This window comes from Oncorhynchus nerka, linkage group LG15, assembly GCF_034236695.1.
Source record: "Oncorhynchus nerka isolate Pitt River linkage group LG15, Oner_Uvic_2.0, whole genome shotgun sequence".
Taxonomy (NCBI): Eukaryota; Metazoa; Chordata; class Actinopteri; order Salmoniformes; family Salmonidae; genus Oncorhynchus; species Oncorhynchus nerka.
The window spans coordinates 12,596,138-12,620,504 of record NC_088410.1 but is presented as its reverse complement, the minus strand read 5'-3'; the positions used below and the strand labels follow the sequence as shown (position 1 = coordinate 12,620,504).

General features: G+C 48.1%; 1 protein-coding gene and 1 long non-coding RNA gene across 6 annotated transcripts; both read right to left on the bottom strand.

Annotated features, from left to right (window-relative positions):
- akap8l (A kinase (PRKA) anchor protein 8-like) lies at nt 1–19,242 on the bottom strand. 5 transcript variants are annotated; one of them, XM_065001021.1, is made up of 13 exons: nt 19,094–19,242; nt 18,349–18,387; nt 17,658–17,868; nt 12,865–13,429; nt 12,081–12,207; nt 11,955–11,986; nt 11,386–11,416; nt 8,378–8,534; nt 6,163–6,304; nt 5,836–5,941; nt 2,920–3,050; nt 1,195–1,290; nt 1–1,065 (listed from the first exon to the last, which is right to left on the bottom strand). In XM_065001021.1, exons 1-13 carry the CDS (start codon nt 19,116–19,118, stop codon nt 544–546), a joined length of 2,184 nt encoding a protein of 727 aa, XP_064857093.1. In that variant the 5' UTR covers nt 19,119–19,242; the 3' UTR covers nt 1–543. The 5 variants fall into 5 exon arrangements, with proteins under 5 accessions (XP_064857093.1, XP_064857096.1, XP_064857094.1 ...); XM_065001024.1 differs by having other exon boundaries at nt 8,417–8,534; XM_065001022.1 differs by having other exon boundaries at nt 12,081–12,204.
- Nucleotides 3,769–5,423, bottom strand: LOC135560034 (uncharacterized). Its single transcript, XR_010458650.1, has 2 exons — nt 5,205–5,423; nt 3,769–4,762 (listed from the first exon to the last, which is right to left on the bottom strand). It is a non-coding gene; the product is annotated as an uncharacterized LOC135560034 (long non-coding RNA).
- Nucleotides 19,243–24,367: the final 5,125 nt, after the last annotated feature.

The following is a 24,367-nucleotide window of genomic DNA, read 5'->3' as shown; positions in this document are numbered from 1 at the left end:
AACATTTTAAACATTTATTCTCATCTGTCCAAAAAAGAACATGGATGACAACAGCAACCGTCTGTAAAACTAAATCCTGCCCCGTCTTTCAATCTAAACACACCAACAAATACATTTCAAATAAGTTTTGCACGTTTGGGAGGAGTCGATAAGAGACGAACCAATCAGCTCAGACTTCCTAGGAATCTAGCTATGACGGACAGGGAGTGTGTCCAGTAGTAATACCAGGTAGGGGGTGTGTCATATCAATAACACTAAGTTCACGGTCCTCTACCCACTGAAACATTGTCAAAATATCCCAACGCAGACCGACAGATTCAAAAGGCACAACAAAAAAAGTCTACTTACACAGAAGAGAAACTATATATGAAAACAGATGTATCAGAAGTATATTAGTGAGTCTCAGTTCTGAATGGAGGGGGGCGATAAGTATGAATGAATCTGATTGGCTGTTTGTGGAAGGGGTAGAGTGGGATTGGCTGGACAGGGGAGAGAGGGCTGTATTAATTGGTCCAGAGGTCAAAGGGTCATTGAGGGTAAAGGTCACTCTATGACGACCACGTCAGCATCCTCGTCTTTCTTCTCTACCGCCACACCCTCATCCTCTCCTCCCACTCCTTCATCCTCCTCTTCCTCTCCCAGCTCTCCTTCCACTCCCTCATCCTCCTCTCCAAACTCATCTCCTACTTCAAACCCTTCCTCCTCTTCCTCTCCTACCTGCTCCAGCTCTCCCTCAGCCTCCCCCTCACCCTGCGTCTCCTCCTCACCCTGCGTCTCCTCCTCACCCTGCGTCTCCTCCTCACCCTGCGTCTCCCCCTCTCCTCCCGCTGGCTTCTCTACTTGCGCCTCTTCCTCCCCTCCGTCTGCTACCGCCACTCCCCCCTCCTCCATCTTCTCCTCCTCTACCCCATCAGCCCCGGTGGCCTCCTGCGTCGTCTCTGGCCCCGCCTCTTCCTTGGTGGTCTCCGCCAGGCTCTCATTGGTCAGCTCAGCCTCTGACACCTCCATAATCATAGAGTCCTCTGGGTCCTGGTCGTCCTGGTTACCGAGGAAGGGGTTCTCACCCTGCAGAGAGGAGAGAGGAAGGGCAGGGTCAGAGAGAGATTGTGAGTGAACGAGTACGTGAGGCACAGTGAGTCAGTGTTTCTAAGGTGGTGGGGGGGGGGGTTCTGTGTGAGATGGGTGTTTGTGTACCTTGAGGTAACTCTCCAGCTTCTTTCCGATGATTTTGTGGTTGAGGATGCTGCGAGCCACTGACAGACTGGCCCTCTTAGACTGCTCCATCATACCCTGGGGTCACACAGGAATCAAAGGTCACACAGGAGTCAGTGGGGGAAAGGTCAGGGAGGGCAGAGCAAAAAAATGTAATAAAAAAGTACTTGTTCCTCCAAATCTTCTGTATCCAACCAAGCAGGTTTATATTGTGTAGTGACCTGGTCTCATCCTGCCCTACAGTCAATATACACTGAGCTGTGTAGTGACCTGGTCTCATCCTGCCCTACAGTCAATATACACTGAGCTGTGTAGTGACCTGGTATCAGCCACTATACACTGAGCTGTGTCGTGTACTGACCTGGTATCAGCCACTATACACTGAGCTGTGTCGTGTACTGACCTGGTATCAGCCACTATACACTGAGCTGTGTCGTGTACTGACCTGGTATCAGTCACTATACACTGAGCTGTGTCGTGTACTGACCTGGTATCAGTCACTATACACTGAGCTGTGTCGTGTACTGACCTGGTATCAGCCACTATACACTGAGCTGTGTCGTGTACTGACCTGGTATCAGCCACTATACACTGAGCTGTGTCGTGTACTGACCTGGTATCAGCCACTATACACTGAGCTGTGTCGTGTACTGACCTGGTATCAGCCACTATACACTGAGCTGTGTCGTGTACTGACCTGGTATCAGCCACTATACACTGAGCTGTGTCGTGTACTGACCTGGTATCAGCCACTATACACTGAGCTGTGTCGTGTACTGACCTGGTATCAGCCACTATACACTGAGCTGTGTCGTGTACTGACCTGGTATCAGCCACTATACACTGAGCTGTGTCGTGTACTGACCTGGTATCAGCCACTATACACTGAGCTGTGTCGTGTACTGACCTGGTATCAGCCACTATACACTGAGCTGTGTCGTGTACTGACCTGGTATCAGCCACTATACACTGAGCTGTGTCGTGTACTGACCTGGTATCAGCCACTATACACTGAGCTGTGTCGTGACCTGGTATGACCTGGTATCAGCCACTATACACTGAGCTGTGTCGTGTACTGACCTGGTATCAGCCACTATACACTGAGCTGTGTCGGTATCAGTCACTGACCTGGTATCAGTCACTATACACTGAGCTGTGTCGTGACCTGGTATCAGTCACTATACACTGAGCTGTGTCGTACTGACCTGGTATCAGCCACTATACACTGAGCTGTGTCGTGTACTGACCTGGTATCAGCCACTATACACTGAGCTGTGTCGTGTACTGACCTGGTATCAGCCACTATACACTGAGCTGTGTCGTGTACTGACCTGGTATCAGTCACTATACACTGAGCTGTGTCGTGTACTGACCTGGTATCAGTCACTATACACTGAGCTGTGTCGTGTACTGACCTGGTATCAGTCACTATACACTGAGCTGTGCTGTGTCAGTCACTATACACTGAGCTGACCTGGGCATCAGTCACTATACACTGAGCTGTGTCGTGACCTGACCTGGTATCAGTCACTATACACTGAGCTGTGTCGTGACCTGGTATCAGTCACTATACACTGAGCTGTGTAGTGACCTGGCATCAGTCACTATACACTGAGCTGTGTAGTGACCTGGTATCAGCCACTATACACTGAGCTGTGTACTGACCTGGTATCAGTCACTATACACTGAGCTGTGTCGTGTACTGACCTTGCGGTTGAAGTTGTGGTCGGGGGACTTGAGGTGTTTCTGTATGACGTAGAACTGCATGGGGATGAAGAGGTCACAGGCTGCACAGTGTGCTGCCTCCACCTTCTTCATGAAGTGCTCCATACCCAACTCTGTTACAGAGGGAGAAACAGGGAAACAGTTGGACCAGCAGAGAAGAAAAACACAGAGAAAACCTTTACAAATCCACCCTGTTCCACAGAAGAGTAGCACACACACACACACAGTACGTACACAACACAAATCAAATTGTATTTTGTCACATACACATGGTTAGCAGATGTTAATGCGAGTGTAGCGAAATGCTTGTGCTTCTAGTACGTACACAACACACACAGTACGTACACAACACACACACACAGTACGTACACAACACACACAGTACATACACAACACACACACACACACACACACAACACACACACACAGTACGTACACCACACACACAGTACGTACACAACACACACAGTACGTACACAACACACACAGTACGTACACAACACACACAGTACGTACACAACACACACAGTACGTACACAACACACACACACACAGTACGTACACAACACACACACACACAGTACGTACACAACACACACACACACACAGTACGTACACAACACACACACAGTACGTACACAACACAAATCAAATTGTATTTTGTCACATACACATGGTTAGCAGATGTTAATGCGAGTGTAGCGAAATGCTTGTGCTTCTAGTACGTACACAACACACACAGTACGTACACAACACACACACAGTACGTACACAACACACACACAGTACGTACACAACACAGTCTCTCCGCTAATGTCGCCCGTCTCTCCGCTAATGTCGCCCGTCTCTCCGCTAATGTCGCCCGTCTCTCCGCTAATGTCGCCCGTCTCTCCGCTAATGTCGCCCGTCTCTCCGCTAATGTCGCCCGTCTCTCCGCTAATGTCGCCCGTCTCTCCGCTAATGTCGCCCGTCTCTCCGCTAATGTCGCCCGTCTCTCCGCTAATGTCGCCCGTCTCTCCGCTAATGTCGCCCGTCTCTCCGCCAATGTCGCCCGTCTCTCCGCCAATGTCGCCAGTCTCTCCGCCAATGTCGCCAGTCTCTCCGCCAATGTCGCCAGTCTCTCCGCCAATGTCTCCAGTCTCTCCGCCAATGTCTCCAGTCTCTCCGCTAATGTCTCCAGTCTCTCCGCTAATGTCTCCAGTCTCTCCGCTAATGTCTCCAGTCTCTCCGCTAATGTCTCCAGTCTCTCTGCTAATGTCTCTAAAGTCTGGTAGAATTGCATGAAATGTGTTTATGAAAAAAAAAGGCCAACATTTTCCTGTGCAAAGAAAAGAGAAAACAAATGTAATATATTGCCTGTGTCTACTCTAAGGCCGACTATTAGGCTAAATGATGTCTATCCAATCACCACATGAGGAATAATAAGCTCTATAAACACTAGTCTGCAAATGCGAGAATACATGGAATGTTGTGTTATAAATGTAACACAAAAAAAAAAATTAAAGGTGAAAATGTTCTCCAAACTTTAAACCTGAAAGTTGATTTGAAAACCAATAGAACAGGAGAAAAGGGCTACTGGTTTCAATGGCAATAGGAAGTCTATCACATAACTGCCTGTTACGTTTGGTTGGATTCTGGCTACTTGGAAGCGAGGTAAGACATGCCTCCATATGTAGTGAAACACATTTCACAGAATGAATGAAGTACATGTTTTCAAAATATTCATACGGCCTCCAGCTCATTACAAAGTAGTTTGTTGTTGCGCAATAACTGGTCTTATCAAACGGACATGTTTTACTCCAGCAGCAACAAACAGCCGTCTGATCTTAAATCAGCAACAACAAACAGCCGTCTGATCTAAAATCAGCAACAACAAACAGCCGTCTGATCTTAAAATCAGCAGCAACAAACAAACAAACAGCCGTCTGATCTTAAAATCAGCAACCGTCTGATCTTAAAATCAGCAGCAACAAACAGCCGTCTGATCTTAAATCAGCAACAAACAGCCGTCTGATCTTAAAATCAGCAACAACAAACAGCCGTCTGATCTTAAAATCAGCAGCAACAAACAGCCGTCTGATCTTAAAATCAGCAGCAACAAACAGCCGTCTAAAATCAGATCTTATCTAAAATCAGCAGCAACAAACAAACTTAAAACACAGTCTGATCTTAAAATCAGCAACAAACAAACAGCCGTCTGATCTTAAAATCAGCAACAACAAACAGCCGTCTGATCTTAAATCAGCAACAACAAACAGCCGTCTGACCTTCAAATCAGCAGCAACAAACAGCCGTCTGATCTAAAATCAGCAACAACAAACAGCCGTCTGATCTAAAATCAGCAACAACAAACAGCCGTCTGATCTTAAATCAGCAACAACAAACAGCCGTCTGATCTTAAATCAGCAACAACAAACAGCCGTCTGATCTTAAAAAGTCAGCAACAACAAACAAACGTCTGACCTTCAAATCAGCAGCAACAAACAGCCGTCTGATCTTCAAATCAGCAACAACAATCTTAAATCAGCAACAACAAACAGCCGTCTGATCTTAAATCAGCAACAACAAACAGCCGTCTGATCTTAAATCAGCAACAACAAACAGCCGTCTGATCTTAAATCAGCAACAACAAACAGCCGTCTGATCTTAAATCAGCAACAACAAACAGCCGTCTGATCTTAAATCAGCAACAACAAACAGCCGTCTGATCTTAAATCAGCAACAACAAACAGCCGTCTGATCTTAAATCAGCAACAACAAACAGCCGTCTGATCTTAAATCACCAGTTTATCCACTGGTATTTTGGTGGGAAAGTTCAAATGCATTATGTCACAATAGCCTGCTATTAGCGACAAACGGAAACCCTGGTAGACACCACAAACACACTGCTGTCCTTACGCCTGGTGAGGTCCTGTTCCTTGTAGACTTGACAGATGGCAGCACAGTGGTTCTCCATCTGACTGGTCCTCTGCTCTGTCTTCTTATACTTGTTGTTCAGGTACTCCTGGTGTGGACACACACAGTAAGGGGGGGGGTCGATCAAAACACACGGGAATCTTACAGAAGATTGAGTGAATGTTCCCATCTGCATGTGTCTGCCTGTGTGTGTCCACCTTTGATTGATTGGGTGTGTGTGTGTGTCTGCCTTTGTGTGTGTCGGCGTGTGTGCGTGTGTGTGTGTGTGTATGCCTGTGTGTTCGCCTTTGATTGTGTGTGTGTGTCTACCTGTAAGAAGTCTGTGGTGGGTTTGGACAGCTGACTGGACAGGAACTTGAAGTGATCTTTGTGGAACTTGCTCTCCAGGTGGGCTGCCATGTCCTCGTGGTAGAATGAACGGAACTTACACACCGAGCACGCAAACGTCACCCTGTCGACCACACAGAACAACCGTCAGACCACAAGCCTGCCGGACCAATCAGAGGCAGATATGTTGGACGGTGTGGGGAGTGAAACTACAGCTAAGTGGTTAGTGTTGAGTAATGCATTATCCCCCCATCCATTCACAGAGACAGAGGAAAGACTACAGGAGGTCGTTCTGCCCTCAGAGAATATTTAGGAAAAGAAGGAGAGGAGACAGAGGGAGAGAGCGGGGAGGGGAGAGCGAGGGGAGGGAGGAGAGAGAGCGGGGAGGGAGGGAGGGAGGGAGGGAGAGAGCGGGAGGGAGGGAAGAGAGCGGGAGGGAGGGAGGGAGAGAGCGGGAGGGAGAGCGGGAGGGAGGGGGAGGGAGGGGAGAGAGGAGGGAGGGAGGGGAGAGAGCGGGGGGAGAGAGCGGGAGAGAGAGAGCGGGAGGAGAGGGGGGGGGAGAGCGGGGGGAGGGGAGAGAGCGGGAGGGAGGGGAGAGAGCGGGGGGGAGAGAGCGGGGGGAGAGAGCGGGAGGGGAGAGTAGACAGGTCATTCTGCCCTCACTGAGTTTTCAGAGAGTTTTCACCACTTGACTCGTTCCACATTGTATTTCAGCCTGAATTTAAAACGGATGACATGTATTATTGTCACTGGCCTGCTGCACACAATGCCCCATAATGTCATAGTGGAATGATGTCTCATGACATTTTTACAAATGTATTTAAAATGAAAGCTGAAATGTCTTCGGTCAATAAGTATCCAACCCCTTTGTTATGTCAAGCCTAATTAAGTTCAGGAGTAAAAATGTGCTTAACAAGTCACATAATAATTTGCATGGACTCCGTGTGTAATAATACTGTTGCACAGTAAATGATTTTGAATGACGACCTCATCGCTGTACCCCACATGTACAATTATCTGTAAGTTCACTCAATCGCACAGTAAATGATTTTGAATGACTACCTCATCGCTGTACCCCACATGTACAATTAAGTTCAGGAGTATCTGTAAGGTCACTCAATCGCACAGTAAATTTAAACCACAAAGACCAGGGAGGTTTTCCAATGCCTCAAAGGGCACCGATTGGTAGATAAAAAATAATTTTAAAAAGCATATGCTGAATATCCCTTTGAACAGGGTGAAGTTATTACACTTTGGAAGGTGTATCAATACATCCAGTCACTACTAAGATACAGGCGTCCTTCCTAACGTTTCTGGAGAGGAAGGAAACCGCTCAGGGATTTCACCATGAGGCCAATGGTGACTTTTACAGTCACAGAACTTAAGAGGAAACCGGGTATGGATCAACGAACGTTACTCCATAATATTAACCTAACTGAAAAAGTGAAAAGGAAGCCTGAACAGAATTAAAATATTCCAAAAATATGCATCCTGTTTGCAACAAGGCACTAAAGTAATACTGCAAAAATTGTGGCAAAGCATTTCACTTTAGGTCCTGAATACAATGTTGTTTGGGACATATGCAACACATTATGGAGTACCACCCTCCATATTGTCAAGCACAGTGGTGGCTGCATCATGTTATGGGTATGCTTGTATTAAGGACTGGGGAATTTTTCTGGATAAAAAGAAACGGAATAGAGATAAGCACAGGCAAAATCTTCGAGGGAAACCTGGTTCAGTCTGCTTCCAACAGACTGGGAAATCACCTCTCAGCAGGACAATAACCTAAAACACAAGGCCATATATACACTGGAGTTGCTTACCAAGACGACTGTGAATGTTCCTGAGTCACAGTTTTGACACAAATCTGCTTTCAAATCTATGGCAAGACCTGAAAATGGTTGTCTAGCAATGATCAACAAGCAAGTTGACAAAAGGTTATTCTAACATGTAATGGACAATTTAAAAAAAAAAATTAAATCAATTTTAATCCCACTTTGTAACAGAATGTGGAAAAAGTCAAAGGGTATGAATCCTCTCTGAAGGCACTGTATTTAGGAAAAGAAGATTCTGTATAATAACTCTGACCTCTGAGAAAGAGAAGAGAGAGAGGAGAAGATATGTAAAGGAGAGACAGAAAAGGAAGAAAATTAGACAGAAGAGAAATTAAGAGATGTATTTTGTAATAACTGACCTCTGGGTTTGACTTTTGGGTGTTAGTGTGACCCCTGACCTTTCCAGGAAGCCGCCCCTCTTCCTCCTGTTTTTGGGGACCTTGTCCTGGGGAGGAGTCTGTTTCCCTGTCTGGAGCTTCTTCTTCATCTGAGAGATCTCCTCCTGCATTGACACCACTGGGGAGAGAGGAGAGGTTACAGTTGGAGATGAAGACGGATGGAGAGACGGGGGCAAGGAGAGGAGGGGGAGACGGGGGCAAGAGAGGAGGGAGAGAGGGGGGAGAGGAGGAGGGGAGACGGGGAAAGCGAGGAGGGGAGACGGGGAAAGCGAGGAGGGGGAGACGGGGAAAGCGAGGAGGGGGAGACGGGGAAAGAGAGGGGGAGGGGGAGAGAGGGGAGAAAAGAGAGGAGGGGGAGACGGGGGAAAGAGAGGAGGGGGAGACGGGGGAAGAGAGGAGGGGGAGACGGGGAAAGAGAGGAGGGGGAGACGGGGAAAGAGAGGAGGGGGGAGACGGGGGAAAGAGAGGAGGGGGAGACGGGGAAAGAGAGGAGGGGGAGACGGGGGAAAGAGAGGAGGGGGAGACGGGGAAAGAGAGGAGGGGGAGACGGGGAAAGAGAGGAGGGGGAGACGGGGAAAGAGGGAGGGGGAGACGGGGAAAGCGAGGAGGGGGAGACGGGGAAAGCGAGGAGGGGGAGACGGGGAGAGAGAGGAGGGGGAGACGCGGAAAGCGAGGAGGGGAGACGGGGAAAGAGAGGAGGAGAGACGGGGAAAGAGAGGAGGGGGAGACTGGGAAAGAGAGGAGGGGGAGGAGGTAACAGGGAAGCAGGCAAGGGAGGGAAGCAAGGAGAGGGGCAGTCTATTGAAAATGACATCTAGAGTTGTGAAACGTCACCCAGCTTGAATAAAAGAAGAGCGGAGCAGGAAAGAGAGACTGTCGGTAGGTTTGCATTGACCCAGGTTCATTTGGCAAAAACAAAATATCAAATACAGAAACGGCAGCGAAAGGAGAAATGTTCTCTGCTCAACAATCTCTCTGTAGTCCAACTTTCTTTACAGCGGAAAAGGAAACTTTCCCACAAGTATAATTTAAGGTATGTGATGTCATCACGTAGCAAACTAGAAGCTAGACGCCACATTTAATTCTAAACACTTGTTAAATCAAGCGTACTTAAATGTTCCAATTTCTATTATTTTCACTGCATCAAGGATAGCGTACACAGACGTTCCCGCTTTTGCAGCCTTCTTCAGTGTGTCGGTAAAAAAAAGAAGAAGAAATCTTCAAAACAGCATTTGTAGGGAACAACCAATGAGCAGCAGGTGCTTCTAATCAGGGTTGCCACTCATCTGCCAATCAGGGACGAGGCATCTCTGGTCTTCCTGTTTCACCATCCAATTATTCCAGATCTACAGTAGTGCAAGTTTCACCATGGCAACACTTTGGCATATGAGAATTATTAGAATATGGCTCATTAGTCAATTATTGCATTCTGTCCATGCTGGCTTTCACAGGCCACCTGAGAGTCATGAAACAGACAGGTAGCCTGTCTGCCCTCCCACCTGAGAGACATGAAACAGACAGGTAGCCTGTCTGCCCTCCCACCTGAGAGACATGAAACAGACAGGTAGCCTGTCTGCCCTCCCACCTGAGAGACATGAAACAGACAGGTAGCCTGTCTGCCCTCCCACCTGAGAGACATGAAACAGACAGGTAGCCTGTCTGCCCTCCCACCTGAGAGACATGAAACAGACAGGTAGCCTGTCTGCCCTCCCACCTGAGAGACATGAAACAGACAGGTAGCCTGTCTGACCTCCCACCTGAGAGACATGAAACAGACAGGTAGCCTGTCTGACCTCCCACCTGAGACATGAAACAGACAGGTAGCCTGTCTGACCTCCCACCTGAGACATGAAACAGACAGGTAGCCTGTCTGCCCTCCCACCTGAGACATGAAACAGACAGGTAGCCTGTCTGCCCTCCCACCTGAGACATGAAACAGACAGGTAGCCTGCCCTCCCACCTGAGACATGAAACAGGTCTGCCCTCCCACCTGAGACATGAAACAGACAGGTAGCCTGTCTGCCCTCCCACCTGAGACATGAAACAGACAGGTAGCCTGTCTGCCCTCCCACCTGAGACATGAAACAGACAGGTAGCCTGTCTGCCCTCCCACCTGAGACATGAAACAGATAGGTGGGAGGGCAGACTAAATAGATCATGGAAACACCTCCAAGACACTAGATGGGAATGTGTTGTTTGTTTCTATGACAACACAGTTCAATGGAAACGCACCGTAGCAGGCTACTGTCCCATCTCATTACAATGTTTTCTAAATGTCCACTAATTATCATTACTTTAAAATCACTGGGCAAGTTCATGGAGACAATTGATAGTCGTTTTGTGAGGAGGAGAACAGGGGCCAGTTGATGAAGGGAGGAGGAGAACAGGGGCCAGTTGATGAAGAGAGGAGGAGAACAGGGGCCAGTTGATGAAGAGAGGAGGAGAACAGGGGCCAGTTGATGAAGAGAGGAGGAGAACAGGGGCCAGTTGAGAGGAGAACAGGGGCCAGTTGATGAAGAGAGGAGGAGAACAGGGGCCAGTTGATGAAGAGAGGAGGAGAACAGGGGCCAGTTGATGAAGAGAGGAGGAGAACAGGGGCCAGTTGATGAAGAGAGGAGGAGAACAGGGGCCAGTTGATGATGGGAGGAGGAAGAGGAGGAGAACAGGGGCCAGTTGATGATGGGAGGAGGAAGGGGAGGAGAACAGGGGCCAGTTGATGATGAGAGGAGGAAGGGGAGGAGAACAGGGGCCTGATGATGAAGGGAGGAGGAAGAGGAGGAGAACAGGGGCCTGATGATGAAGGGAGGAGGAAGAGGAGGAGAACAGGGGCCTGATGATGAAGGGAGGAGGAAGAGGAGGAGAACAGGGGCCTGATGATGAAGGGAGGAGGAAGAGGAGGAGAACAGGGGCCAGTTGATGAAGAGAGGATAGTAGGAGGTCTAATAACAGAGGAGATGAATCCATCTTACCTTTCTCTCCATCAGCTGGGGCTTTGGTTGCCTGGAGAGGAGAGAAACTAAATGAGTACTGACACACACACGGTCACACACACACACACGGTCACACACACACACACACACACACACACGTCACACACACACACACACACACACACACACACACACACACACACGGTCACACACACACACATGGTCACACACACACACACACATGGTCACACACACACACACACACATGGTCACACACACACACACACACATGGTCACACACACACACACATGGTCACACACACACACACACACACACACACACGGTCACACACACACACATGGTCACACACACACACGGTCACACACACACGGTCACACACACACACACACACACACGGTCACACACACACACACACACACACACACATGGTCACACACACACACACATGGTCACACACACACACGGTCACACACACGGTCACACACACACACACGGTCACACACACACATGGTCACACACACACATGGTCACACACACATGGTCACACACACACAGATGTGTTGGTTAAGTCACAGCAGCTCCTCACCTCATTTTCTTCACCGTTGTTCTCTGCTGGTTCTGTCAGAGAGACAGAAAGACAGTCCGGTCAGACAGTGCATAGGGGTAGTTACTGTGTGTGGACATTGTCGTCTGTTCTGTGTGTGTGTGGTACCTTCAGCGGTCTCTCCACCTGCGCTCTCTGTCTTGTTCATCTTGGACTCTGGTTCATCTGCTGCGGTCAGAGTCTGTTTTCTCTTCTTCTGACCGTCACGCTGACCACCACCAGGCTGCTGCTGCTGCTGGGGGACATCATCATCACATTGGTGACGTGGCCAGTGACACTGCTTCTTCAAAGTCAAATATCTTCAAAACGGGATTGCTGACATGCAAAACATTTTGGGACTATCAGGAGACTAATAATAACTTTTTTTCCATCTTTAACTTGGATCCCTTCACCATTACTATAATAGACTTTTCAATAGATTCTCAAAAGGAACTTTCAGTGGACTCCCTGACATATCTACACTATTACCATAAGGCCTCCTTCAGGGGCAGAACCAGGCAAAATAAAAACAGAAGATTAAAACCCAGAGAACGGACATTATAATGGAGTTTGGTCCAGATCTCTGCTGGGTGGTGTTGGTAGAGGCCATTATTTCTTGGAGCAGGGCAGTTTCCTTTCAATGGGAGGGGGACAGTTCGGTTCAATCAAAGAGGCATTTGTGGCTATATTGAATAGGGACTGGGGGCGATAGTATGATGACCAAACTATGAGTTTGGGGGGGGTAGTTGTCATGTCAATTATATCCACGCCTCCCCAGTCCCTTAGCACTGTAGGCAGGGTAGGGGAGCGTTTAGGGGGTACGGGGGTTGATGAACAGGGGTGGGGGGTTGGTAGGTCATCATGCCCTGCTGTGGGGCTGGCAGACTGGCGGGCAGTACGGTAGGGTACTTACTCGGTTGAGGGGCCTCTTGCGCCCGCGCTGGTGGCCTCCCTGGGGGCCCCCTCCAAAGTGGCGCCCGGGGAAGTCCTGGTGCCCAGGGACCCGGCCCTGTTGAGCGGACTGGTGGAAGGCCCCGGTCTGGGAGGGCATGCGGTGCCCCAGGAGGGATGGGAGCTTACCCCTACCCCCAGGGGAGTGACCGCCACCTCCCCGGCCTCCTCCTCTTCCACCCATCCTACCACCACCTCCACCCATGGGAGTGGGGTCGGATCGGCGGCCTCCAAACCCTCCGCGGCCTCCCCCCCTCCTCGGGGAGCGCTGGCCTGCTCCGGCCCAGCTTCCTCCTCCTTGGCCACTGGAGAAGGAGTCTCTCATGTTCTGCCGCTGCATCTTAGCAGCTCCGTAGGAGGAGGAGCTGTCAAAGCCTGAGCCTAGACCACCACCTCCTCCGAAGCCTGAAGCTCTTTGGGTCATGTCCCCTCGGCCATCGCCGTAACCATAGCTACCGGATCTGTAGAGATCCCGGGAGGGGAGGGAGGAGGGGCCCCGCGAGTCGAAGGACTCGTATTGGTCAAACCTGCGAAAAGGGGGAGGGAGGGAGTGGTAGAACGAGCAGAGAGTGAGGGAGGGAATCTCTCTTCCCCTCCTTTTACTCCTCTCTCTCTATGACATGTTTCCCCCCAAGATGATGAGCCACATTAGTGATGTCATAATGATGCAGAATGTTTCTGCCAATCCCAACGCTGCTGAGTCTTGATGTAGGCATTCATGGCAGGAAGGCTTTTCTCTGTCAACATTTGGTTTACACACATTTGAGCATTCCCCATTTCTCATCCACCCCACCCTTCTCTCTGAGGTCAAAGGGGGGGTTGGTTGGTACCCCAGTAGTGGGGGAGGGGGGGTTTACTCCCTTTCTAGTCAAGATGAGGTCTCACCGTGTGAGGTGGAGGTGGGGACAGAGCTGGAGCTGTACAGAATATCAGGGTTGGTTCATGGGTCACAGAGACAGACAAGAGTAGCCTTATAGAAACAGGACTGTTCCATGTGGCAAATTGCATGTGGGGGTGATTAGACTGTACCACAATACAGAGGGGGCGGGGGGCACATTTAGTTGGTGTTCATTGTGCATTTACAGGGTGGGGCCTCAGCCAAAATATAACCTTGGTTGTTGTCACCGGCATTCGTTCCCTCTCTCCTCCCCCCTCGAGCAACCTCCCGCTCAGACACAGAGAGTCAGGATGAGGTGGACATGTTGGTGTATTTGTCTGTTCTGAGTCAGATAGATCAGACAGGGGAGTGCATTTGGGGGATCTGTGGGTGCTGCACTTCTACCTCCATGACACTGGGGGGGCAGTATACTATAACGACCTGCTGTTGACTTCCCCGTGTCTGGGAACCGTGACTGTGGTGGTGAGGGATCTACCTGGGTATATGAATGGGAATCCATAAGCATGACAGTATAATGAAGACAAACCAACTACACCCAGGACAACATACTGGGTGGGAGGAGCCAGGGTGAGGCTCATATCTCTAGTGCTGGGTGGGAGGAGCCAGGTAGAGGCTCATATCTCTAGTGCTGGGTGGGAGGAGCCAGGTAGAGGCTCATCTGGATAGTTACTATCATTACTTCAACGACAGTTAAAACCCCCTAACTACAGCTAGCTACCTTCTAGGTTTAGACTAAACCTACTTGTGTTACCCAAACTAACGGACTGGAATCGGAGAAATAGACTACTTATCCTTAACATGTTATGTTTCAGCAAATTGAAGCAATACGTATCCTTGAGGTCTGAAAATCCCCATGGGGGGAAAAAATGGTTCCCAATTCTACAAAACCAACCTTATGAGTTTACCCTTTAAATGAAAATGTTTCCCCAACCGAAATACATTGGATATTTACCCTGTAACCCTTACCGTTACATCCTAGTCGTGTCCAGGGGGAGGGGCTAGCTAAGGAGGGCGGGGACAGGAAATATGTGGGTGGTATGTAGTGATTACAGGGAGAGGCTGTGGCAGCAGCATTGTGAGGTGATTAAAGCAGGGAGAGAGAGAGGCTGTGGAGCAGCATTGTGAGGTGATTAAAGCAGGGAGAGAGAGAGGCTGTGGAGCAGCATTGTGAGGTGATTAAAGCAGGGAGAGAGAGAGGCTGTGGAGCAGCATTGTGAGGTGATTAAAGCAGGGAGAGAGAGGCTGTGGAGCAGCATTGTGAGGTGATTAAAGCAGGGAGAGAGAGGCTGTGGAGCAGCATTGTGAGGTGATTAAAGCAGGGAGAGAGAGGCTGTGGAGCAGCATTGTGAGGTGATTAAAGCAGGGAGAGAGAGGCTGTGGAGCAGCATTGTGAGGTGATTAAAGCAGGGAGAGAGAGGCTGTGGCAGCAGCATTGTGAGGTGATTAAAGCAGGGAGAGAGAGGCTGTGGAGCAGCATTGTGAGGTGATTAAAGCAGGGAGAGGCTGTGGAGCAGCATTGTGAGGTGATTAAAGCAGGGAGATGTGGCAGCAGCATTGTGAGGTGATTAAAGCAGGGAGAGAGAGGCTGTGGAGCAGCATTGTGAGGTGATTAAAGCAGGGAGAGAGAGCTGTGGAGCAGCATTGTGGGTGATTAAAGCAGGGAGAGGCTGTGGAGCAGCATTGTGAGGTGATTAAAGCAGGGAGAGAGAGGCTGTGGAGCAGCATTGTGAGGTGATTAAAGCAGGGAGAGAGAGGCTGTGGCAGCAGCATTGTGAGGTGATTAAAGCAGGGAGAGAGAGGCTGTGGAGCAGCATTGTGAGGTGATTAAAGCAGGGAGAGAGAGGCTGTGGAGCAGCATTGTGAGGTGATTAAAGCAGGGAGAGAGAGGCTGTGGAGCAGCATTGTGAGGTGATTAAAGCAGGGAGAGAGAGGCTGTGGAGCAGCATTGTGAGGTGATTAAAGCAGGGAGAGAGAGGCTGTGGCAGCAGCATTGTGAGGTGATTAACTTCTCTGGGATAGGTGGCAGTATTCTCACGTCTGGATGAAAAGCGTGTCCAAAGTAAACTGCCTGCTTCTCAGGCCCAGAAGCTAAGATATGCATATTATTAGTAGATATGGATAGAAAACACTCAGAAACTTCAAAAACTGTTTGAATCATGTCTGAGTACAACATAACTTATTTGGCAGGTGAAACCCCGAGGACAAACCATTCAGATGTTTTTTTTGAGGTCACTCTCTTTTCAATTGAATTTTCATTGGTAATCCAGATTTGTAAAGGGACTTTCTTGCAGTTCCTATGGCTTCCACTGGATGTCAACAGTATTTAGAAATTGGTTGAGGTTTTTCCTTTGAGAAATGAATAAGTAGCACCGTTCAGAACGGTGCACTGTTCAGTGTACTCTTTGTTAGAGGCTCCACTTTGTTTTCCTCCGGTTTTGAACACAGTTAATCCCGTCTTCAATTTCACCTAAAGTTGTTTTAGAAAAGTAGGAGCCAGTGTTTTTCTGGATCAAACGCGCCAAATAAATGGACATTTTGCATATATATCGACGGAATTAATCGAACAAAATAACCATTTGTGATGTTTATGGGACATAATGTTTGCTGGGGCGCTGTCCTCAGATAATAGCATAGTTTGCGTTCGCCGTAAAGTATTTTTGAAATCTGACACGTGGGCTGAATTCACAACTGTAGCTTTAATTTGGTGTATTGCATGTGTGATTTCATGAAAGTTACATTTTTATAGTAATTTATTTGAATTTGGCGCTCTGCATTGTCACTGGGTGTTGGCCAGGTGGGACGCTGGCGTCCCACATATCCCAGAGAGGTTAAAGCAGGAAGAGAGAGGGTGTGGCAGCAGCATTGGGAGGTGATTCAAGCAGGAAGAGCGAGGGTGTGGCAGCAGCATTGGGAGGTGATTCAAGCAGGAAGAGAGAGGGTGTGGCAGCAGCATTGGGAGGTGATTCAAGCAGGAAGAGCGAGGGTGTGGCAGCAGCATTGGGAGGTGATTCAAGCAGGAAGAGAGAGGGTGTGGCAGCAGCATTGGGAGGTGATTCAAGCAGGAAGAGAGAGGGTGTGGCAGCAGCATTGGGAGGTGATTCAAGCAGGAAGAGCGAGGGTGTGGCAGCATTGTGAGGTGATTGAGGTGTGAAGAGAAAGGAGGATTGATATGGAAAACAGCTAGCTGTAGATGTGTGGAAAACACAGGAGAGGCGCAGGTCAAATGATTGAGAGTGTGTATGTATAGTGTTGGAAAGGCAGACTACACAACTGTGTGAAGGTGCGTGATTGATCTTGAGTGCAAATACGTGTGTGTGGCGAGTTGAAACCAGGGGAGAGTTTAAGGTGTTAGCTTGCTTCAGTTCGGCTGGTGCTAGCTATAATAGTTGGCGAACTGAACGAGTGTGGTCGCATACTCCCTTAAGACATTCACTTGAAAAATGAGAAACGCGGAAATAGTCTGTCCATTTTGAGGCGCCGTAGCCAGTATACACTCCCTCAAAATAGTCAAGAGTTAATCTAATAACTCATGGAATATCAAATGTTTACGTTGTTTTTTTGCAGAGGAGATCATAGTCAATTTTACACGTAACTAAGATGTCTTGTGCAGTATTTCTCATTGAAAGAATTTGCTTGAAAACCAATCATCATCTCTCGTTGAATGACAAAGACTTTCCTGAAGAATCGATACTGTTTGACAGAACAACCCAGGGGGAAATGTACCGAAGACCACAAAAATGTCGTCATGATATATGCACGAGCTGTTCCGGACACTTTGGGCTGAGAAGCATGCGGACACCTTTACCAGCCAGGGGAAAAAAGTGTGTGCATGTCAGCTAGAGATCTGTGTGTGTTACCTGTCGCTGCGCCCCCCACCCTTCATGCCTCCCTCCAGCTGGGTCAGCATGTCAAGGCGTTGGTTGATCTTAGCGATGACAGCGTCTGCACTGGTCCCCGTCGACAACAGAGAGCTCCCAGAGAGACCCCTCTTGTGCCCCCCTCCGTAGCCCCCCATCCCTGACATGGAGTCCTTGTAGCCCCCTCCATACGGGTCATAGTTGTCTGAGCCTCGGGGGAGAGCAGAGATAAGGTGAGGATCACACAGTTTACAGGCAGGGGTATAGAGGTGTAGCTAGCTAGCTACCGGAATAAAAAATGAGCCAAAATCATAGGCTACCTCCTTTAAATTCCAATAATTTTGATATGGGCGCCTTTGGCTAAGTGCATTTTGTAAATATGATAAGTCAACACAATCAATTATGTTTAAAGCACAGGAGGCTGCTGAGGGGAGGACGGCACACAATGTCCAGGAACAGAGTGAAAGGAATGGCATCACACCTGGAAACGATGTGTTTGATATGTTCAACTAATTCCACTCCAGCCATTACCGTGAGCCTGTCCTCCCCAAGCAAGGTGCCAGCTAACATTCTGTGGTGTAGTGTTACTGTTTATTCAACTAGAATCGCTGGCACATATTCTTGGGCAATTCAGATATGTAATGTTCTAGACTGGTGTTAACAGGTTCAGTACGTTCTCTCTCTCTCTTACCTCGGCTCCCCGACCCTCCTCCCCAGCTCGAGTATCCTCCTAACAGATTAAAGAGAGGCTTCAAATTAAAGGGTTATCTACACGCACTCCAAAACGGGTTGTATAACGCAATGTGGCATATCAGAATAACGTACACACGCGTAGCATAGCTAGCTAATGAATTCACACGGGTGAACGTTTGACAACAAAGAAACTAGTTAGCCCGCTAACTTACCTGTTAGCTAACCAACTAACTTCGCTAACTAACGTTAGTTAACTATTCGGCAACCTTGCACTTTTACAACCCGTTTGGTAAAAAAAAAACATTAGCTATACCGTTAACGGTGGCAATCATATCTAGTTAGTACGTTAACGTTAGTTACATACACGTGAAGGGCTGTGGGGAACGTATTCTCTGGAGGGGGAATGTAGAAAAACGGCATATGGCGGCCATTTTCTTAACGCTATTGTGAGTTCAAGTCGTGGCAGACGGACTCCATTTTAATGAGATTACACACCAAGACTGTGGCGTTATCTTTCTATATAAACCACAGCTAGCTACATATTACAGGCATTACCGGTTCTGTAAAATGACAATGTATAATGTACAAAATAACGTTACTATTTTAGCTTGCTAGCCATCTTGAATGGCTAGCTGACGTTAGCTTGTAAGTAATTAGCTAGCTAGCTGACGTTAGTAATATAACATCGTGAACATGAATAACCTAGTGAAAATATAAACCCATTGGAATATTTTGATACATACCTGAACTGTAGCCACGGCCTTCCATAATTTGATGATATGTTATTGTTGTTTACGGATTTTTAAAAATATATATAAAGCTAGCTACTGTAGCCGTTAGCAAACCAGGAGCAGCGGACACAGCAGTGGGCGAATATGTTTAGCTAGGGTCACCAAACGACACCTCCTCGTTTCTCCCATTGGGTCATCCGAAAGCAGGACGCCACTCCCCATACGACTATTGGCTGATCAGAAAACTCTACACTGTAATTGGTTATCCAGTCTGTCAGTTAACAAAAGCGAGTGACGGTACAACAATTTTTCTAATCAGTTACTGGGAATAATCATAATTCTTCTTTCACATATTTTATAGATTTCCCTAATGAGAAAATATTAGAAATTAGTAGTATGCTACAAGCCTGGACAGTAGTGAATGAAACAGTCAGAGTGCACACAACATGTACATAAAAATAAATACGTGTTTGTTTGTTTTTTTTACTTGCATCCAAGGCACAATATACATATAAAATAGAACTGGCTACAGGTAACTATCCTTCATTATTCAACCATAGTCAATATGACATTTTTATTATTATTATTATAAACTGGTTGTTTGGATCCTGGATCCTAATTGGAGGAGCGGTGTTCCAGCGCCTATGCTTGCTAACAGTTTCATATGAATTATCGCTGTGCCATCATAAGAATGTCATCATGTTCAAGTTCATGTCCGAATCATCTCTTGTACTTATCTCAACTCGCACATATATTCCCTCTTGCTTCTAGCCTAGCATTAAGTTTGGTTTATACAATGACATTGTTGAATACTACTTTCTGATTGGCTTGAAGGGCATTGTAGAGCGTGCTTTATTTAAGCAATAAGAGGTGTGGTGTATGGCCAATAAAACACGACTAATGGTTGTATTTAGGAACGCGGAGTGCATGGACACAGCCCTTAGCCGTGGTATATTGGCAATATATCACAAACCCCAGAGGAGCCTTATTGCTATTATAAACTGGTTGCCAACGTAATTAGAGCAGTAAAAATAAATGTTTTATCATACCCATGGTATACAGTCTCATATACCATGGCTTTCAGCCAATCAGAATTCAGAACACACCTTCCACGTCATTCATTATTTTCCATAGAACACATAGCCCCTAATTGATTATCCCTTACATAACAGGGTTATGAGCCTTGCTGTCTCCCTGCCCGATCTCAGAAACAATGTTTCCCTTTAGAATTTCCAGCTCTGTATGGTTGTGCCTCGTGCGGTGGAGGAGATCTTTGTGGGCTATACTCAGCCTTGTCTCAGGGTAGTAAGTTGGTGGTCAGTTGATTTCCCTCTGCTGGTGTAGGGGTTGTGCTTTGGCAAAGTGGGTGGAGTTATATCCTGCCTGGCTGGCCCCGTGGGCCACAGTGTCCCCTCAGCCTCCAGTATCTATGCTGCAGTAGTCTATGTGCCTCGGGGCTAGGGTCAGTCTATTATATCTGGTGCAATTCTCCTGTCTTATCAGGTTTCCTGTGTGAATTTAAGTACGCTCCCTCTAATTCTCTCCTTCTCCCCCCCTCGGAGGACCTGAGCCCGAGGACTATGCCTCAGGACTACCTCGCATGATGACTCCTTGCTGTCCCCAGTCCACCTGGTCGTGCTGCTGCTCCAGTTTTAACTGTCCAGCCTGCGGCTATGGAACCCGGACCTGTTCACCAGACGTGCTGCCTTGTCCCGGATCTTCCGTTTTATAAAGCCCGTTTTACATCATCAGATGTCACAAAGTGCTGTACATTATGCGGTATTGTGTGTAGATTGATGTGGGGGGGAGGGGGGGACAATTTAATTCATTTTACAATAAGGCTGTAATGTAACAACATGTGGAAAAGTGATGGGGTCTGAATAGTTTCTGAATGCAGTGTATCTCCTTGTGGAATAATTCAATTGTATGAATTGGAGTATCAAATAACGTTTTAATGAATATATGTTAATTCATTGTTATTTTAATATGTTGGTATAAAAGCAATTAGGCAGACGAGGCAGTGCTGTATTGATGATACATGAGGCACACGAGGCAGTGCTGTATTGATGATACATGAGGCACACGAGGCAGTGCTGTATTCATGATGCATCAGGCACACGAGACAGTGCTGTATTCATGATACATCAGGCACACGAGGCAGTGCTGTATTGATGATACATGAGGCACACGAGGCAGTGCTGTATTCATGATGCATCAGGCACACGAGGCAGTGCTGTATTCATGATGCATCAGGCACACGAGGCAGTGCTGTATTCATGATACATCAGGCACACGAGGCAGTGCTGTATTCATGATGCATCACTGCCTCTTGTGCCTTTAGTGCTTTTAGAAAATGGTTACCAACATATGAAATGCAGTATACAGCCCCTCACCCCTGAGGGGCCCCCGTGTTTAGGATCAGCGTGGCGGATGTGTTGTTACCTACCTTTACCACCTGGGGGCGGCCCGTCAGGAAGTCCAGGATCCAGTTGCAGAGGGAGGTGTTTAGTCCCAGGGTCCTTAGCTTAGTGATGAGCTTGGAGGTCCAGGATCCAGTTCCAGAGGGAGGTGTTTAGTCCCAGGGTCCTTAGCTTGGTGATGAGCTTGGAGGTCCAGGATCCAGTTGCAGAGGGAGGTGTTTAGTCCCAGGGTCCTTAGCTTAGTGATGAGCTTGGAGGTCCAGGATCCAGTTCCAGAGGGAGGTGTTTAGTCCCAGGGTCTTTAGCTTGGTGATGAGCTTGGAGGTCCAGGATCCAGTTGCAGAGGGAGGTGTTTAGTCCCAGGGTCCTTAGCTTAGTGATGAGCTTGGAGGTCCAGGATCCAGTTGCAGAGGGAGGTGTTTAGTCCCAGGGTCCTTAGCTTAGTGATGAGCTTGGAGGTCCAGGATCCAATTGCAGAGGGAGGTGTTTAGTCCCAGGGTCCTTAGCTTAGTGATGAGCTTGGAGGTCCAGGGTCCAGTTGCAGAGGGAGGTGTTTAGTCCCAGGGTCCTTAGCTTAGTGATGAGCTTGGAGGGCACTATGGTGTTGAACGCTGATCTGTAGTCAATGAATAGAATTCTCACATAGTTGTTCCTTTTGTCCAGGTGGGAAAGGGCAGTGTGGAGTTCAATAGAAATGGCATCATCTGTGAATCTGTTGGGGCGGTATGCAAATTGGAGTGGGTCTAGGGTTTCTTGGATAATGGTGTTGATGTGAGCTATGTCCAGCCTTTCAAAGCACTTCATGGCTACAGACGTGGGTGCTACTGGTCGGTAGTCATTTAGGCAGGTTAACTTAGTGTTCTTGGGCACAGGGACTATGGTGGTCTGCTTGAAACATGGTGGTATTACAGACTCAAGACAGGGAGAGGTTGAAAATGTCAGTGAAGACACTTGTCAGTTGGTCAGTGCATGCTCGGGGTACACGTCCTGGTAATCCGTCTGGCCCTGCAGCCTTGGGAATGTTGATCTGTTTAAAGGTCTTACTCACATCGGCTGCGGAGAGCGTGATCACACAGTCGTCCGGAACAGGCTGATGCTCTTTTGAAAAATTGTCGAAAACATTTTTAAATAATTAGAGAAAAAAATAATACAGCAATATATATTCATAGTAACAAATAACTCAATGTTACTTCTGTCATTTTGATCAGACGCTCAGATACACACATACTTGTACTACAATTTCAGCATCTTATGTTTTCTTTACTTTGTGTTTTCTCATTTTGGACAGATTTGTAAGTCGTCCTGGATAAATGGCCGACTCATAATCACAAAAATATTACATGACCAAATCCAATTTTATTGGTGAACATACACGTGTTTAGCAGATGTTATTGCAAGTGTAGCGAAGTGCTTGTGAAAAATAGTTACTCCCAGTTGTATGTAATAACACATAACATTTTCTGGGCTAACAACGTAAGAAATAATACATGAAAAAAAATAATACTGCAAAGTTTCCTAAGGACTAGAAGTGAGGCGGCCCTCTATGTTGGCGCCATCTTTAGACAGCAGACAGCAGTATATAAATAAATAACATTCTCCTTGGAATAACCACTTTAGTTTAACAAAACGGCAATGAAAATCTCAATCAAATAGTTGGCGTTTTATTTTCTTACATGCATGCAAGGTACAAAGGTACAGAATAGAATCGGTTAAATATCCTTCATGGGTTATTTTAAAAACACCATGAATTGACCCATGTTTCACAACACAGACATGATAGTAATATTATATACATTGAAACTGTAAGAACACATTTAGTTTGATCCCTAAACATCCCATAAAAAAGGTGAAGATAAAAAAAAATGAAAGGGCAATAGACCAACAATACTCAACGGGATATGACCGTAAGATCATGGTTTCAACACATTTTTTTTTTAAAGCATTTAAATGTTTCTTCCAAGAGAAACAAGTACTTGTACGAAACCCCTCCCAAGTAGGAGGGGAGCCTGCTTCTCATTGGTCGACACACACAACTAATCAACTAGATCGCCACCACCTGAAAGAGATAGGGCTATCCCTTTAAATTACATGCAGTTATTAGTTCTATCAACCAAACAGCGCAGACCACTCAGAGGTGCATTTGCCTGCGAGCGGTCGGCCTGTGAGCGGTTTGCCTGTGGTGAGCGGTCGGCCTGTGAGTGGTCGGCCTGTGAGCGGTCGGCCTGTGAGCGGTTTGCCTGTGGTGAGCGGTTTGCCTGTGGTGAGCGGTTGGCCTGTGAGCGGTCGGGCCTGTGAGAGGTCGGCATGTGAGCGGTCGGCCTGTGAGAGGTTGGCCTGTGAGCGGTCGGCCTGTGAGCGGTCGGCCTGTGAGCAGTTTGCCTGTGGTGAGCGGTTGGCCTGTGAGCGGTCGGCCTGTGGTGAGCAGTCGGCCTGTGAGTGGTCGGCCTGTGGTGAGCGGTTGGCCTGTGAGCGGTCGGCCTGTGAGCGGTTTGCCTGTGGTGAGCGGTTGGCCTGTGAGCGGTTGGCCTGTGAGCGGTCGGCCTGTGAGCGGTCGGCCTGTGAGCGGTTTGCCTGTGAGCGGTTGGCCTGTGAGCGGTTGGCCTGTGAGCGGTCGGCCTGTGGTGAGCAGTCAGCCTGTGAGTGGTCGGCCTGTGGTGAGCGGTTGGCCTGTGAGCGGTTTGCCTGTGGTGAGCGGTTGGCCTGTGAGCGGTTGGCCTGTGAGCGGTCGGCCTGTGAGCAGTCGGCCTGTGAGCGGTTTGCCTGTGGTGAGCGGTTGGCCTGTGAGCGGTTGGCCTGTGAGCGGTCGGCCTGTGAGCGGTCGGCCTGTGGTGAGCGGTCGGCCTGTGGTGAGCGGTCGGCCTGTGAG